The 12,735-nt window shown below is 41.8% G+C and overlaps 1 protein-coding gene across 9 annotated transcripts in view; it reads right to left on the bottom strand.

Annotated features, from left to right (window-relative positions):
* AREL1 (apoptosis resistant E3 ubiquitin protein ligase 1) overlaps nt 1–12,735 on the bottom strand; it is a 58,076-nt gene that overhangs the window by 12,284 nt on the left and 33,057 nt on the right. For all 9 annotated transcript variants that reach the window (XR_002724791.2, XM_023184021.2, XM_023183976.3 and 6 more), the window contains 11 exons: nt 9,066–9,235; nt 8,620–8,800; nt 8,189–8,436; nt 6,513–6,590; nt 5,558–5,699; nt 5,312–5,433; nt 3,892–3,967; nt 3,245–3,354; nt 2,435–2,614; nt 2,129–2,254; nt 82–211 (listed from right to left, as the gene is read on the bottom strand). Coding sequence is in view for 8 of the 9 variants with exons in the window: in XM_023184021.2 (XP_023039789.1) it covers nt 82–211; nt 2,129–2,254; nt 2,435–2,614; nt 3,245–3,354; nt 3,892–3,967; nt 5,312–5,433; nt 5,558–5,699; nt 6,513–6,590; nt 8,189–8,436; nt 8,620–8,800; nt 9,066–9,235 (1,563 nt within the window). In the remaining variant the exon portion in view is untranslated. The remainder of the gene's footprint in view (nt 1–81; nt 212–2,128; nt 2,255–2,434; nt 2,615–3,244; nt 3,355–3,891; nt 3,968–5,311; nt 5,434–5,557; nt 5,700–6,512; nt 6,591–8,188; nt 8,437–8,619; nt 8,801–9,065; nt 9,236–12,735) is intronic.

Below are 12,735 nucleotides of genomic sequence, written 5' to 3'. Positions count from 1 at the left end.
GTAGGCAAGTTAAAGTCATACATAACCACACTATGGATACAGGTGTTTTAACTTCAAAGAAAAGAACATACAGGATCCCACCTTTTAGGAAATGTTCCACCTCTTCTTTCACTTGACTGGCCAGCCGATACTGGGCCAGCAAATTTAAATAGAAGATTTTATTCGCATTGGTGACTGGAGTTTGAGCTCCACCTGTCATGAGTTCTACAACCTGTAACAGGTGGCAAAAGACAGACAAGAAGCTGTGGATGGAAATTTTTAAGAATACATCTGCCTGTATGTTTTACAGACACAGAATTACTGACCTCCATCACTATCAGTCACAAGTTTCTGCCGTGCATTCAGCTTTTCAACACACTTGGTTTAATTTAGTTCCTAAGCTTCATGGTTCCTACCACTATTGCTGTATACTAGCTACTATTTCAGAAATGGGTGGCTGGGTAAGGTCTTCTCTGACTCAGTCAAGTTGTAGTGATGCAATAGAGGATATTATGGCTTCTTGTTAGCAGTGTTTTAATCTATGATCCAAAATGAAACCACTACTGACCTTTTCTCTAAGCAACTAAGAGTAAAGTCAGATAAGCAATAAAAGAGTCTTTTTATGTCTCAGAAATTCCAAGATGGGAACAATTGTTCCCACACATTCTTTTATCTCTGAGTCAACAGAACAAGCCAAGTTTGATACTTGAAGATCTTGGATTCTAATCTCAGCCCTGATGCTAGCTTGCTACAGACCTTTGGTTAATTGCCCCTCCAGACCTTAGGGGCAATTATTTGGCCCTAATTTTCCTATCTGCAAAGAAAACACTGAACAAACTGTATGACTCTCAAATAGAATTGGTAACCCCCAATAAACTACTAAGGGAACTTTGAAAGCGCCCTGAAGCACAGCTTAAAACCATCATCCAGGAATATTTGTGTAGCGTGACCAAGGTTGTCTCCACAGGTGAATGAAGTTATAAGATCAGCTTTTAAGACAACAGCATGGTAGCAATAGCATGCTACTCCACAGCAGGGATTCTCAATGGATCTAAAAATGTAAAATGTTTTTCCTGTTGGTATGTACAATCCTGGATCTTTTTTTTTTTTTTAATGTAAGCATTTCTATCTAGGAGCCTAAGAAATAAATTATTAAGATTTAGTATTCATATTAAACACAATTAAAATGAGCAATACCTTGGGTCTGAGGACCCTAATTCAGTGTCCTATTGACTCTAGCTGCCTTACCATGCCAGCTCAGGAAGTCAGGTCTAATCCCATGTGTACAAAGGCAGACAGCTGGGAATCCCATAATTTTCAGAAAGGATATTTGATTATCAGTATAGTGGTAACAATGGTCACAATTTTTCAATCATTCCTATTCTGCTTTTAACTTTAAATTTACTGCAACTTTAGCTTCATCATTATCATCTGATGCTGTTTAACACCACAATGTAAATAGAAGCACGTGCATCAAAAATATCTCTGGCTCATCGTTTTCTAATAAAAAGTTCTGGTTTTATTATTTTGGGACAGGGTTTTGCTGTGTCACCCAGGCTGGAGTGCAGTGGTGCAATCATAGCTCACTGCAGCCTTAACCTCCTGGGCTCAAGCGATGTTCCTGCTTCAGCACCCACTTCCTTCCACACTCCCCCAGCAGCTAGGACCACAGGCACACACCACCATACCCAGCTAGATTTTTTCAAGCTTTTGTAAAGACAGGGTCTTGCCAAAGTTGCCCAGGCTGGTCTTGAACTCCTGGTCTCAAGCAATCCTCCTGCCTCTCAGCCTCCCAAAGTGTTGAAATTACAAGCCATGAGCCACTGCACCCAGCCAAAAAGTTTAAAAATATACAGGCATTGTGTTAAAATAGAAATCACCTACATCACTACTGCGAATGTTGACACAGACACTGCCACCTCTTCCAAATATGCTTGCACAGTGACACTTCATCATCATTCAATTATTTTTCAATTAGAAGTAGGACTTGGTGGGACAGATGGGAGATATGTGTCTTTTGCTTCACTCAAATGTAATAGACAACACAAATATGGAACATTTCCTCCACTGCAGAAAGTTAGCTTAGACAGTCCTGCTCTATAGGAAACTGGAGAACATGGGACCCAGAGGCTTTGGTCCTCTTTCTCACCTTATCCAATTGACCTGATTTATTATATTTCTCTTCTGCAAAGACCAGCTCCATCTCACTCATGTCATTGTTGAGGATAAAACAAACTTTAGATTTGTAGAATTCTGGGTCATCTGTTTCAAAGTACTGAGGAGGCAGAAAGACACAGAACAGAACATGAATACTTTTGCCCTGAAAGGAAAGTTTTAACTGCTTAAAACCACTTATCTCCTCGACCTTAAAAATTATTATTTACAACCCCAGGAGGAGAGATTTCAGGGATAATGGCCAGGGGCCTTAGTAGAAAATGCACACCCAAGACGTTACCTTGTAATGCATACGCAGTCCTATGATTTGGGCCAGGAAAGAGCGGGTGAAGCGAGCTCGAACCAACTGCTTGTAGGCTCCTCCTAGGGAGGACTCGTAGAGACACTTGCCCACGAGCCGTCCGGCAAACTCATACATTTTCAGGCGCAGATGAGCGGGGCGATTAGGGTTGGGATGCACCTGTTCAAGAAAGAGACTGAAAGGCCCTGAGCCATTTTTCTTCAAGCCCAGTTTTGGAAAGACCCTTCTTCCCCAACCCCATGCCAAAGGAACAAGAACTTCACTCTGAGGATCAGAGCCCATCCAAATGTTAGTTTTTTGGTAGCCACCACTGAGTAATTCCAAGTGACTGGAAGATAAAGGGCAAAGGTGGACTTAATTAAGAATCTTATATTAAGTTTGTGGTTATTCAGCAGATGATGTGATGCCTTTTCCCTAAACCAGAACTTCTTTCAGCCAAAGCGTACTTCTCTACTGACACCTTTGTCTAGTCAAAGATCTAGTACAGGAATCATTTGCTTCAGATATGTTTTGAGAAAGAGGCTTAATTATTATAACTAGCAGAGTAGACATTGTACTATAATGCTTTTTAGTCAAATATTCAGCTGTCTGCATTTTTGCTTATCTTACAGATGAAATAATAAAGGCAAAGAGGAGGAAGACAATCTGATTAGCTCATATTTTAAGTAGCAAAATAAAGAATAGGACACAGGTTCTCAGGTTCCCAGATCAGTTTCATAATTTCAAATCCCGGTTAGTCTACCCATGATAACATAATCCACATCTTCCACCCACCCATCACCGACTCACTAGTGCTTGGTTGTTGTCACTGAACCGGGTGAAGAGCTGATTGGTGGTATCAAACAGCGCTTTGCAGATGAGCTCAAACCATTCCCGGCGAGGCCCTCCCCAGTCCAGAGCTGAAAAGCATAACGAAAATAAAAAATGACTCTGCCCTACCTCCTCTTACCACTTTTGTTTATTGAGTCATCATTTTATATTCTCCACATTCCCTCTATTGTACTACCCTAGTGTTTCTCCGTTGCAACTCATCTAAACTGTGGTCCTTTTGAAATCCCACCCCTTTTTGTAGGATTAATGGTATTCTGATAACTAAGGAAATGCTCCCTAGTATGGAAACGCCAGAGGTCGGAGATCCCAGGAAATGGACATTTCTCTCAAGGTAACCAAGGTTCAGGCTCTTAGAACCCTCCTTCCAAGTCCCTGTATGTCTGTGTTCCACAAGCTCCTCCATGCTATCCTGCCCAGTAAATACTACCCTTCTTCTCTTGACTCATGGTTCTCTTTCCCTGGGGGCGGGTGGGGGGGAACAAACCAAAAAAAAACCCTAGGGTTTTTTTTGTTTTTGTTTTTGTTTTTTTTATGGAGAGGGAGTAAGAGAAGGTGGGAGTGGGGAGAAGAGTTCAAAAAGATGAATATAAAATTTCAAAACTGACCTTCTTCATCCTGGAAAACAACCTCAAAGTTCTTGCTCCAATCTGAGATGGAGAAATTCCGAGTGGCTTTCAGAGACTGAAAAGCAGTGAAAGGAAGGGAATTGTCAGAACACTGGCTAGTATCCTCTGGATGTTAAAGACGACAACACAAGAGCACTGCCATTGTCTATTGGACTAACTACGACTACCTGAAGGAGACATGTTACTCATAAACAAGCTTTAATGATACCACCTGACATTTGTGCACATAACTTCAAATTTAAAGTTTTTAAAAATAATCTGATTTGTCTTTACATCATCACTTTGTTGGAAAGTTGAAGTTTTTTTTTTCTTTTTCTTTTGTTTTAAACAATCCTTGTTTTAGTAATGAAAACATTCTTGCATAAAGAAGTAAAAAATGACTCAAGTCAGTAAGCTGTAAGCAAAACAACCAAGGAATCCTGGTTTTCAGCAAAGCATGGTCTATCCTCTAGACATCTTTATCCACAAGGCTAGGTTCAGACAGTGAGCCATGCCACACGGAGAATATGGCTGAGAAAAGGGCTTTCCAGTCACACCTACCAGAGCCAAACATCACAAACACTTTCTGGACAGGAACCAAGCCTTCTCATTCCTGGGGAATGTAAGAACTATGCCAGTGTCTGTGCAGTGGAGACAGACACACATCAGGTGTTCCTTTTCCATCAGACCAAAGTGACAACAAAAATCATTTCCTTTTAATTCAACAAGAGCTCTTCTATTCCAGGGATTCAATAACAAGAAGTTTCTTCTGTAATCACTATTTATACCTGCCCTACATAGGAGTTCCATGGGACTGTTCAGGAACCCATTCAGTAGATTTGAAGGCCAGTAAGTAAACTCCTCTCCCCTCGATAACATACCTCCAACAAATCTGCCCCAAATTTGGTAGGATCAAATAGAAGAACAGACATACGTAAAGAGAGAAATTTAGGTTTCAGAATTTAGTATATTTGTCTTTTACAGATATACTTAAAAAAGAGAAATGTAAGTTTCATGAAAAAGATAACCAGATCAGGCATGGTAGCTCATGCCTGTAATCCCAACACTTTGGGAGGCTGAGGCAGGTGTATCACTTGAGTCCAGGAGTTAGAGACCAGCCTGAGCAACATGGCAAAATCCCATCTCTACAAAAAACACAAAAATTAGCCAGGCATGGTGACACACACCTATAGTCCCAGCTACTTGGGAGGCTGAGTTGGGAGCATCACGGCCTGAGGAGATCGAGGCTGCAGTGAGCCATGATCGCACCACTGCACCCCAGCCTGGGCAACAGAGTGAGACCCTGTCTCCAAAAAAAAAAAAAAAACAAAAAAAAAACAAAAAAAAAGGTAACCTGCAGAATATAGATGTTCAATTGGAAAACTTTGGCATCTGCTGACAGAGATGAAATTTCACCTACCGATTCCAATAAGGCATGCCTGCTGACCTTCAGGGTGACTTTGGAATGTGGTCTTTTCATGTGGACCTGCCGAAGCTCTCGCTGGAAAAAGTTCACCTTGTCCTGAAAGGTCTCAGAGCCTCCTAGGGAGTAGCAAGATCCATCATTATAGCCTCATTACAAGCCATCTGTGCAGTCCTGCCTCTCCACCTTCATGGATGTGGCTGGGCTCACTACCCTCCCTATAGAATCCCTGTGTAATCTCACCTATGTTTTTATGCAGGGAGCGGATAAAAGTGGCAGCTAGAATGTTCCTCTCCTTACAGCTGAGCTCCACAGGAGGTTGAATGCCATCATCCACCACCAGTGTAAGGAGCTTATGGACAGGGTCAGGACCAAGGTATGAAAACTGGTAAAGAAGAAGAAAGAAATTAATCTGTAAAACCCTCAAGCCCAGTAAAAATCCTCCACAGCTTTACCCTCTGTACCAACCAATAAGAAGAAGTTAGGCTTGTTTTCTTCAAATGAGGACCTACCAGGAATACATTTCATTATTTTTCCCTTCAGTGATTTACATTTCAACATTTTAAATTATTTCAGTCACAGAGACTGCCTTTAGTTAGGACCACTGGCAAAACGACAGACCTTCCAACATAAAATATAGGAAGGGTGATATATTAAACAGCAATAAATGGTAATATGGTGATATATTAAATAGCAATAGTAAGGATACATTAAACAGCAATAAATGACTACTCCAAACTGATCAGAAGAAAATTATTTTTATAAAATGGCATATTCTAGCCTTTGGGCAAAAGTTTAGATTCCAGAAGCCCAGAAAAGTTAAAAACAAACAAACAATGTATTTTAATATATGAGAGAGCTGCTTCTAAAGGAATTAGTTTCAGCACACTGGGAGACCAAGCTTGGGCCAGAGTTACAAACATCTTCTCTATTAACTTAAGTCTTGAAGGCAAAGGATCACTGTTGAAGTATTCTGAGTTGCTGCTAATAACTGTTTCTGTAGGCATGTGTCCTTCCAGATTTTATATATTCTTCATGCCATTTAGTAAGGAGATAATGATGCTTTATTTGGCAACGAATCCTGTGTACACTGTGAGATCTTGCAGAAACATTGAAAGTGCTTCTGAGAAAAAATAAAAGGTTGACAGTCCAGAAATGAAGCATGCTTGACGTGAACCAGACATAAGGTTCAGCTTACTTTTGTTCCTGGACACACTCGGAAGGTGTAAAGGCGCCAGGGGATGATCTTCAGGTAGAACTCCTTCACTGAGAATTGCTGGAGGACCAAGAGACAGGAAATGAAGTGAATGATAGATAAAAAGGCTCTATTTGAGTATTCCTATTCAAATATCATAGTCCCTATTTACATTTCTCATAACCTTTCCTCTCCGTGGACAAAAATAGTAATAATTTAGTGAGTACTAAAGTCAAATAAATACATTAACTCTCTATTTAAAAAGGCAAATTAAAAATATTACTCTGATGACCAAGTGTGAATGGCTCACACCTGAAATCCCAGCACTTTGGGAGGCTGAGGGAGGCAGATCACTTGAGGCCAGGAGTTCAAGACCAGCCTGGCCAACATGGCAAAACTCGGTCTCTACTAAAAATACAAAAAAATTAGCTAGGTGCGGTAGCTCATGCCTATAATCCCAAGTACTCGGGAGGCTGAGGCACAAGAATTGCTTGAACCCGGGAGGCAGAGGGTGCAGTGAGCTGAGATTTGACCATGGCACTCCAGCATGGGTGACAAAGTGAGACCCTGTCTCAAAAAATAAAATAAACAAATAAACAACAAAAAAAAAATCACTCCGACAATGCAGTTTCACACAGAGGTATTTCATAATTGTAATACTCAAGTCTTTCTAAATATCTGGGATCAGGTCCTCACTTTATGAGAACAGAGTATTTCACCTAGAAACAATCAAAATCTCCTTCTGCTCAGCGCCATGCTGCTCAGAGCCATGCTGCTCAGATTGACTTCCTCCAAGTTACTGGACAGCAAACACCAGCAACCCACATACACTGCTTTATCCCTATTTGAATGGTGCCAAGGATCTGCCAGGGAAGGGAGACAGGAAGATGGAGTGGGCTGGAGTGGAATATGTTGGTGGTATAAGGGAAGGTCCTCACACAAAAAAGTTCATACAAAAGAGGAAAAGATGATGCAATAATTTTTTAATCTTAAAAAAACCCTTTTATCTGAATATGCAGGTCAGCTGTTTTCTTGATTAAAAAAAAGTTTAAAGAAAATTTCAAACACATACTAAAGAAGACAAAGCAGTATAATGAAACTATCAGCTGCTTCAACAATTATCAATTCATAGCCAATCTTGTTTCATTTATTCACTTACCCATTTCCTTCATTACCATCACCCCTAGTCCAAATTAAGGCTAGATTTTTAAATGAAGAATGGTACACAGCAAAGTGTTCTGAAGTAGAACAGAATTATAACTCAGTTTTGGTTATGAGATTAAAGAGATGTAATGGGATGTTGCACAGAGTCTCGTTTTTATGAGGACTGAACGAGAAACTAACACAAAGTGCTTCTTAGCTCAGGGGCTTGGGAAATTCACCTTCTTTCCTCTGCCAAAACGTCTTTACTCCAATCCTGTTGCCTGATAGTGACATCCATTTACTGTGGTTTCATGAATCACAGAATAAAAGATCAAATTGTTTTGACACAGCACAAGAAGCCAACAGTAATTTTTATGCTGGCACGAAATTTTTAACGGTTGAAAATAGCTTTCTATACAACTAGTTAACAATCTTGCCCTGATTCTCAGACTGTTGCTTTGTGTTTTCTGCTACCACATACCAATTACACACAGGTTGAAGTAGGGGGATTTTATGTCAAGAATGGAAGTTCCAACCTTTGGTGACACATAGCAGTACACCTTCTTCGGTTTCTTCACCTTCTCAGGGGTGTGGCACTCAGAGGGCGAGTCTTCATCTTCCTCGTCAACAGCAGTGGACGGCCGACGCTGGGAAGAGGTCATGTGCATGGGTGGCAGGTGCCATGGAGTGCTGCTACAGTTGGTAGCATTATAAAGATAAGCCTCAAAGTAAATGCTCACACCTGAAGTGGACACATTGCGTTCGACGATATTCTTCTCATCCTCTGAAGTATAAGAAGGAGTAGAAGTCAGGGGAGAAAAAAATTACCTATCACTAGGCTTTCAGTCCACAGGACAAGCCAAATATGGCCCAAATATCAAAGGTTTGTGAGGTCAGACAAAAGACTGCAGACAGGCAAAGAAGTGGCTGAAGAACAGCACTAAATCATACTTTTCCTTCAACTTACCACTTAGGACAATAATGTCAAATTCGCCATTATTGATTGGCTGATTTTGGTATGAAATGCAGGCATGGAAGCAGCCTCGAGAATGCAGGGTGAGTCGCAAGAACACCTGGAAAGTCTGCCTGTTGGATGTCACTGACTTCTCAAATGAGACACCAGTACTCTCTTCTTCTTGAGGGCCGAGCTATAGGAAGACAACAGAGCATCACTTAACATATAGTATCTTCCTCGTTTACAAGACACTTTACTCTTTACAAAGAGCTTTCCTATCTACGATCTAATCTAAATCACAAAATTACTAATGAGACAGGTATTGTCAGATGAAGATACAGACAGCACAGAAGTCAGGGAGAAGGAAACAGAGATGGAAGTGAATTAGAAGGTGTGAGAATGACAGAGAAAGCAGCCAGCTCTCTCTAGCACACAGATAAAGAAAGGAGGCTGCTTACCTCATGAATGGACAAGGTGTAATTGTGCTCGTCTCTCAAGGACATGGAATTGTTGGTGGGATTATCATACTCATCTCGGGGTACTATTTGAAGAGTGTGCGGCTGCCCACAGGTCAATACAAGAGTAGAAAAGTGGCACACAATTTTGGTCTTAGAAGGAACCACCATTCCTGGAACAAAGATAATGGAATCTAACATTTAAAGGTGCTCTTCAGGGCACAAAGATCTGCTCAGTGGGTCCTAGAAAGCTAGGTTTCCTCCCAATTCCTAGGGATAAGTAACACTATCAAGAGGAAGAGGCCGGGTGCGGTGGCTCAAGCCTGTAATCCCAGCACTTTGGGAGGCCGAGACGGGTGGATCACGAGGTCAGGAGATCGAGACCATCCTGGTCTACACGGTGAAACCCCGTCTCTACTAAAAAAATACAAAAAACTAGCCGGGCGAGATGGCGGGCGCCTATAGTTCCAATAAACCCGGGAGGCGGAGCTTGCAGTGAGCCGAGATCACACCACTGCACTCCAGCCTGGGCAACAGAGCGAGACCCCGTCTCAAAAAAAAAAAAAAAAAAAAAAAAAAAAAAGAGGAAGAGAGGCCAGGTGCAGTGGCTCACACCTGTAATCCCAGCACTTTGGGAGGCCAAAGCCAGAGAATCCCTTAAGGATCCCTTAAGAAGTTCAAGACCAGCCTGAGCAACATAGCGAGACTGTCTCTACAAAAAATAAAAATTAGCCAGGCGTTCATGTAGTAGCTGGTTCATGCCTGTGTCCCAGCTACTCAGGAGGCTAAGGCAATAGGATCACTTTAGCCCAGGAGGTAAAAGCTACAGTGAGCTGTGACCACACCATTGCATTCTAGCCCCTGTGTGACAAAGGAAGACCCTGTCTCTTTTTTTTTTTTTTTTTGAGACGGAGTCATGCTCTGTTGCCCAAGCTGTAATGCAGTGGCATGATCTCGGCTTGCTGCAATCTCCACCTATCAGGTTCAAGCGATTCTCCTGCCTCGGCTGAATAGCTGGGGCTACAGGCACCTGCCACCACACCCAGCTAATTTTTGTATTTTTAGTAGAGACAGGGTTTCAGCATATTGGCCAGGCTGGTCTCAGACTCCTGACCTTGTAATCTGCCTGCCTCAGCCTCCCAAAATGCTGGGATTACAGGTGTGAGCCACTGTGCCCAGCCAACCCTGTCTATTAAAAACAAAAAAAAAGAAAAGAGGAAAAAACAGAACTAGAGAAATTCAAATGAATTTGGCGGCTCATTTTTACAAATTCTTAACCACTGCAAACCCTAAGCAAAATGAAAAAAAACTTGGAAGAAATAAAACAAAACAAAAAAACCAACAAACAACTAAACAAATGGAGACATATTTATGGAAGATCCAACACAGTACAGATGTCAGTTTTCCCCAAATTGATACATAGTTTTAACACAATTCTTATTAAAATTCTAGCAAGATTATTTATAGATTTAGTTAAGATTACTCTAAAATTTAAATGGAAAGGCAAAGGAACTAGAATAGCTAAAACAATTTTGAAAAAGAAGAATAAAGTGGAGTCAGCTTACCAATTTCAAGACTTATTATAAGAGCTACAGTAATCAGGCTGTGTGACTTGGCTCACACCTGTAATCCCAACACTTTGGAAGGCTAAAGCAGGGAGATCACTTGTGTCCAGGAGTTTGAGACCACACTGCGCAACATAGTGAGACCCTATCTCTACAAAAAAGATAAAAAATTAGCTAAGCATGGTGGTACATGCCTGCAGTCCCAGCTACTCAGGAAACTGAGGCGGGAGGATTGCTTGAACCCAGGAGGCCAAGGCTGCAGTGAATCATGATCGCACCACTGCACTCAGCCTGGGTGACAGAGTGAGACCCTGTCTCAAAAAAAAAAAAGACAGAGCTACAGTAATCACGATTCTGTGGTACTGGCGGAGGGATAGGTACATAGATTAATGAAATAAGCCCCCACAAATATGTCCAACTGCTTTTTGATAAAAGTACGAAAGCAATGTAATAGAAGAAAGATCACCTTTTCAACAAATGATGCTGGAGTAAATAGACATGTATAAGCAAAAAAAAAAAAAGGACCTTGACCCAAATCTCACATATTAAAATTAACTAAAAATAGATCATGACCCTAAATACAAAATTTCAAACTGTAAAAACTTTTGGGGGGAAAAAAAAAAGAGAGAGAGAGAGGATCTGGGACCAAAGATTTCTTAGACGCTAACAGTTTGACCATAAAAGAAAAAAATGGATACACCGGATCTCTTTCTTTCTTTCTTTTTTGGGACAGGGCCTCACTTTGTCACCCAGGCTGGAGTGTAGTGGCATGATCAGAGCTCACTGCAGGCTTAATCTCCTGGGCTTAAGCTATCCTCCCATCTCCCTGCTCCAACCTACTCCCCAGTAGCTGGGACTAGAGGTGCACGCCACCACGCCCAGCTAATTTATAAACGTTTTATAGAGATGAGGTCTCACTATGTTGCCCAGGCCAGTCTTGAACTCCTGGGCTCAAGTGATTCTCCTACCTTAGAAAGTGGATTTCATCAAAATTGAAAACATATGCTCTGTTAATTACTCTGTTAAGGGAATAAGAAGAAAAGCTCAGCCTGGGCAACATGGGGAAGTCCCATCTCTACAAAAAAATACGAAAATGAGCCAGGTGTGGTGGCACGTGCCATAGTCCCAGCAACTTGGGAGGCTGAGATGGGAGATCACCTAAGCCCGGAGAGGTCAAGGCTGCAGTGAGCCGTGATTGTGCTACTGTACTCCAGCATGGGTTACAGAGTGATACCCCATCTCCAAAAAGAAAGAAAGAAAAGCTACAAATGGGGAGAAAATATTTGCAGACCATATGTTTAACAAAGGACTAGCATATAGAATATATACAAAACTCTCAAAAGTCAACAGTAAAAACTCAAAATGGGCCAGGCACAGTGGCTCATGCCTGTAATCCCAGCACTGCAGGAGGCCAAGGCGGATGGATCACCTGAGGTCAGGAGTTTGAGACCAGCCTGGCCAACAGGGCAAAACCCCATCTCTACTAAAAATAGAAAAAATTAGCCGGCCATGATAGCAGATGCCTGTAATCCCAGCTACTTGGGAGGCTGAGGCAGGAGAATTGCTTGAACCTGGGAGGCAGAGGTTGCAGTGAGCTCAGATTGTGCCATTGCACTCCAGCTTCGGTGTCAGAACAAGACTCTCAAAAAAAAAGAAAAGAAAAATAAATAAATAATAATAATCCCATTAGATAATGGGCAAAAGGACCGGTGTAGTGGCTCACGCCTGTACTCCCAGCACTTTGCGGGGCCAAGGGGGTGGATTGCTTGAGCTCAGGAGTTTGAGACCCACCTGGCCAACATGGCAAAACCCTGTCTCTACAAAATATACAAAAATTAGCCGGGAGTGGTGGTGTGTGCCTGTAATCCCAGCTACTCAGGAGGTTGACAAAGGAGAATTGCCTGAACCCAGGAAGAGGAGGCTGCAGTGAGCCAAGGTAGCACCACTGCACTCCAGCCTGGGCAACAGAGCAAGGCTGTCTTAAAAAAAAAAAAAAGAAGGAAATGAAATGAAATGAAATGAAATGAAATGAAATGAAATGAAATGAAATGAAATGAAATGAAATGAAATGGGAGGGGAGGAGAGGGGAGGGGAAGGGAGGGGAGGGG

Source organism: Piliocolobus tephrosceles, chromosome 6, assembly GCF_002776525.5.
Source record: "Piliocolobus tephrosceles isolate RC106 chromosome 6, ASM277652v3, whole genome shotgun sequence".
NCBI lineage: Eukaryota > Metazoa > Chordata > Mammalia > Primates > Cercopithecidae > Piliocolobus > Piliocolobus tephrosceles.
This window is presented reverse-complemented; position numbering and strand designations above follow the sequence as displayed.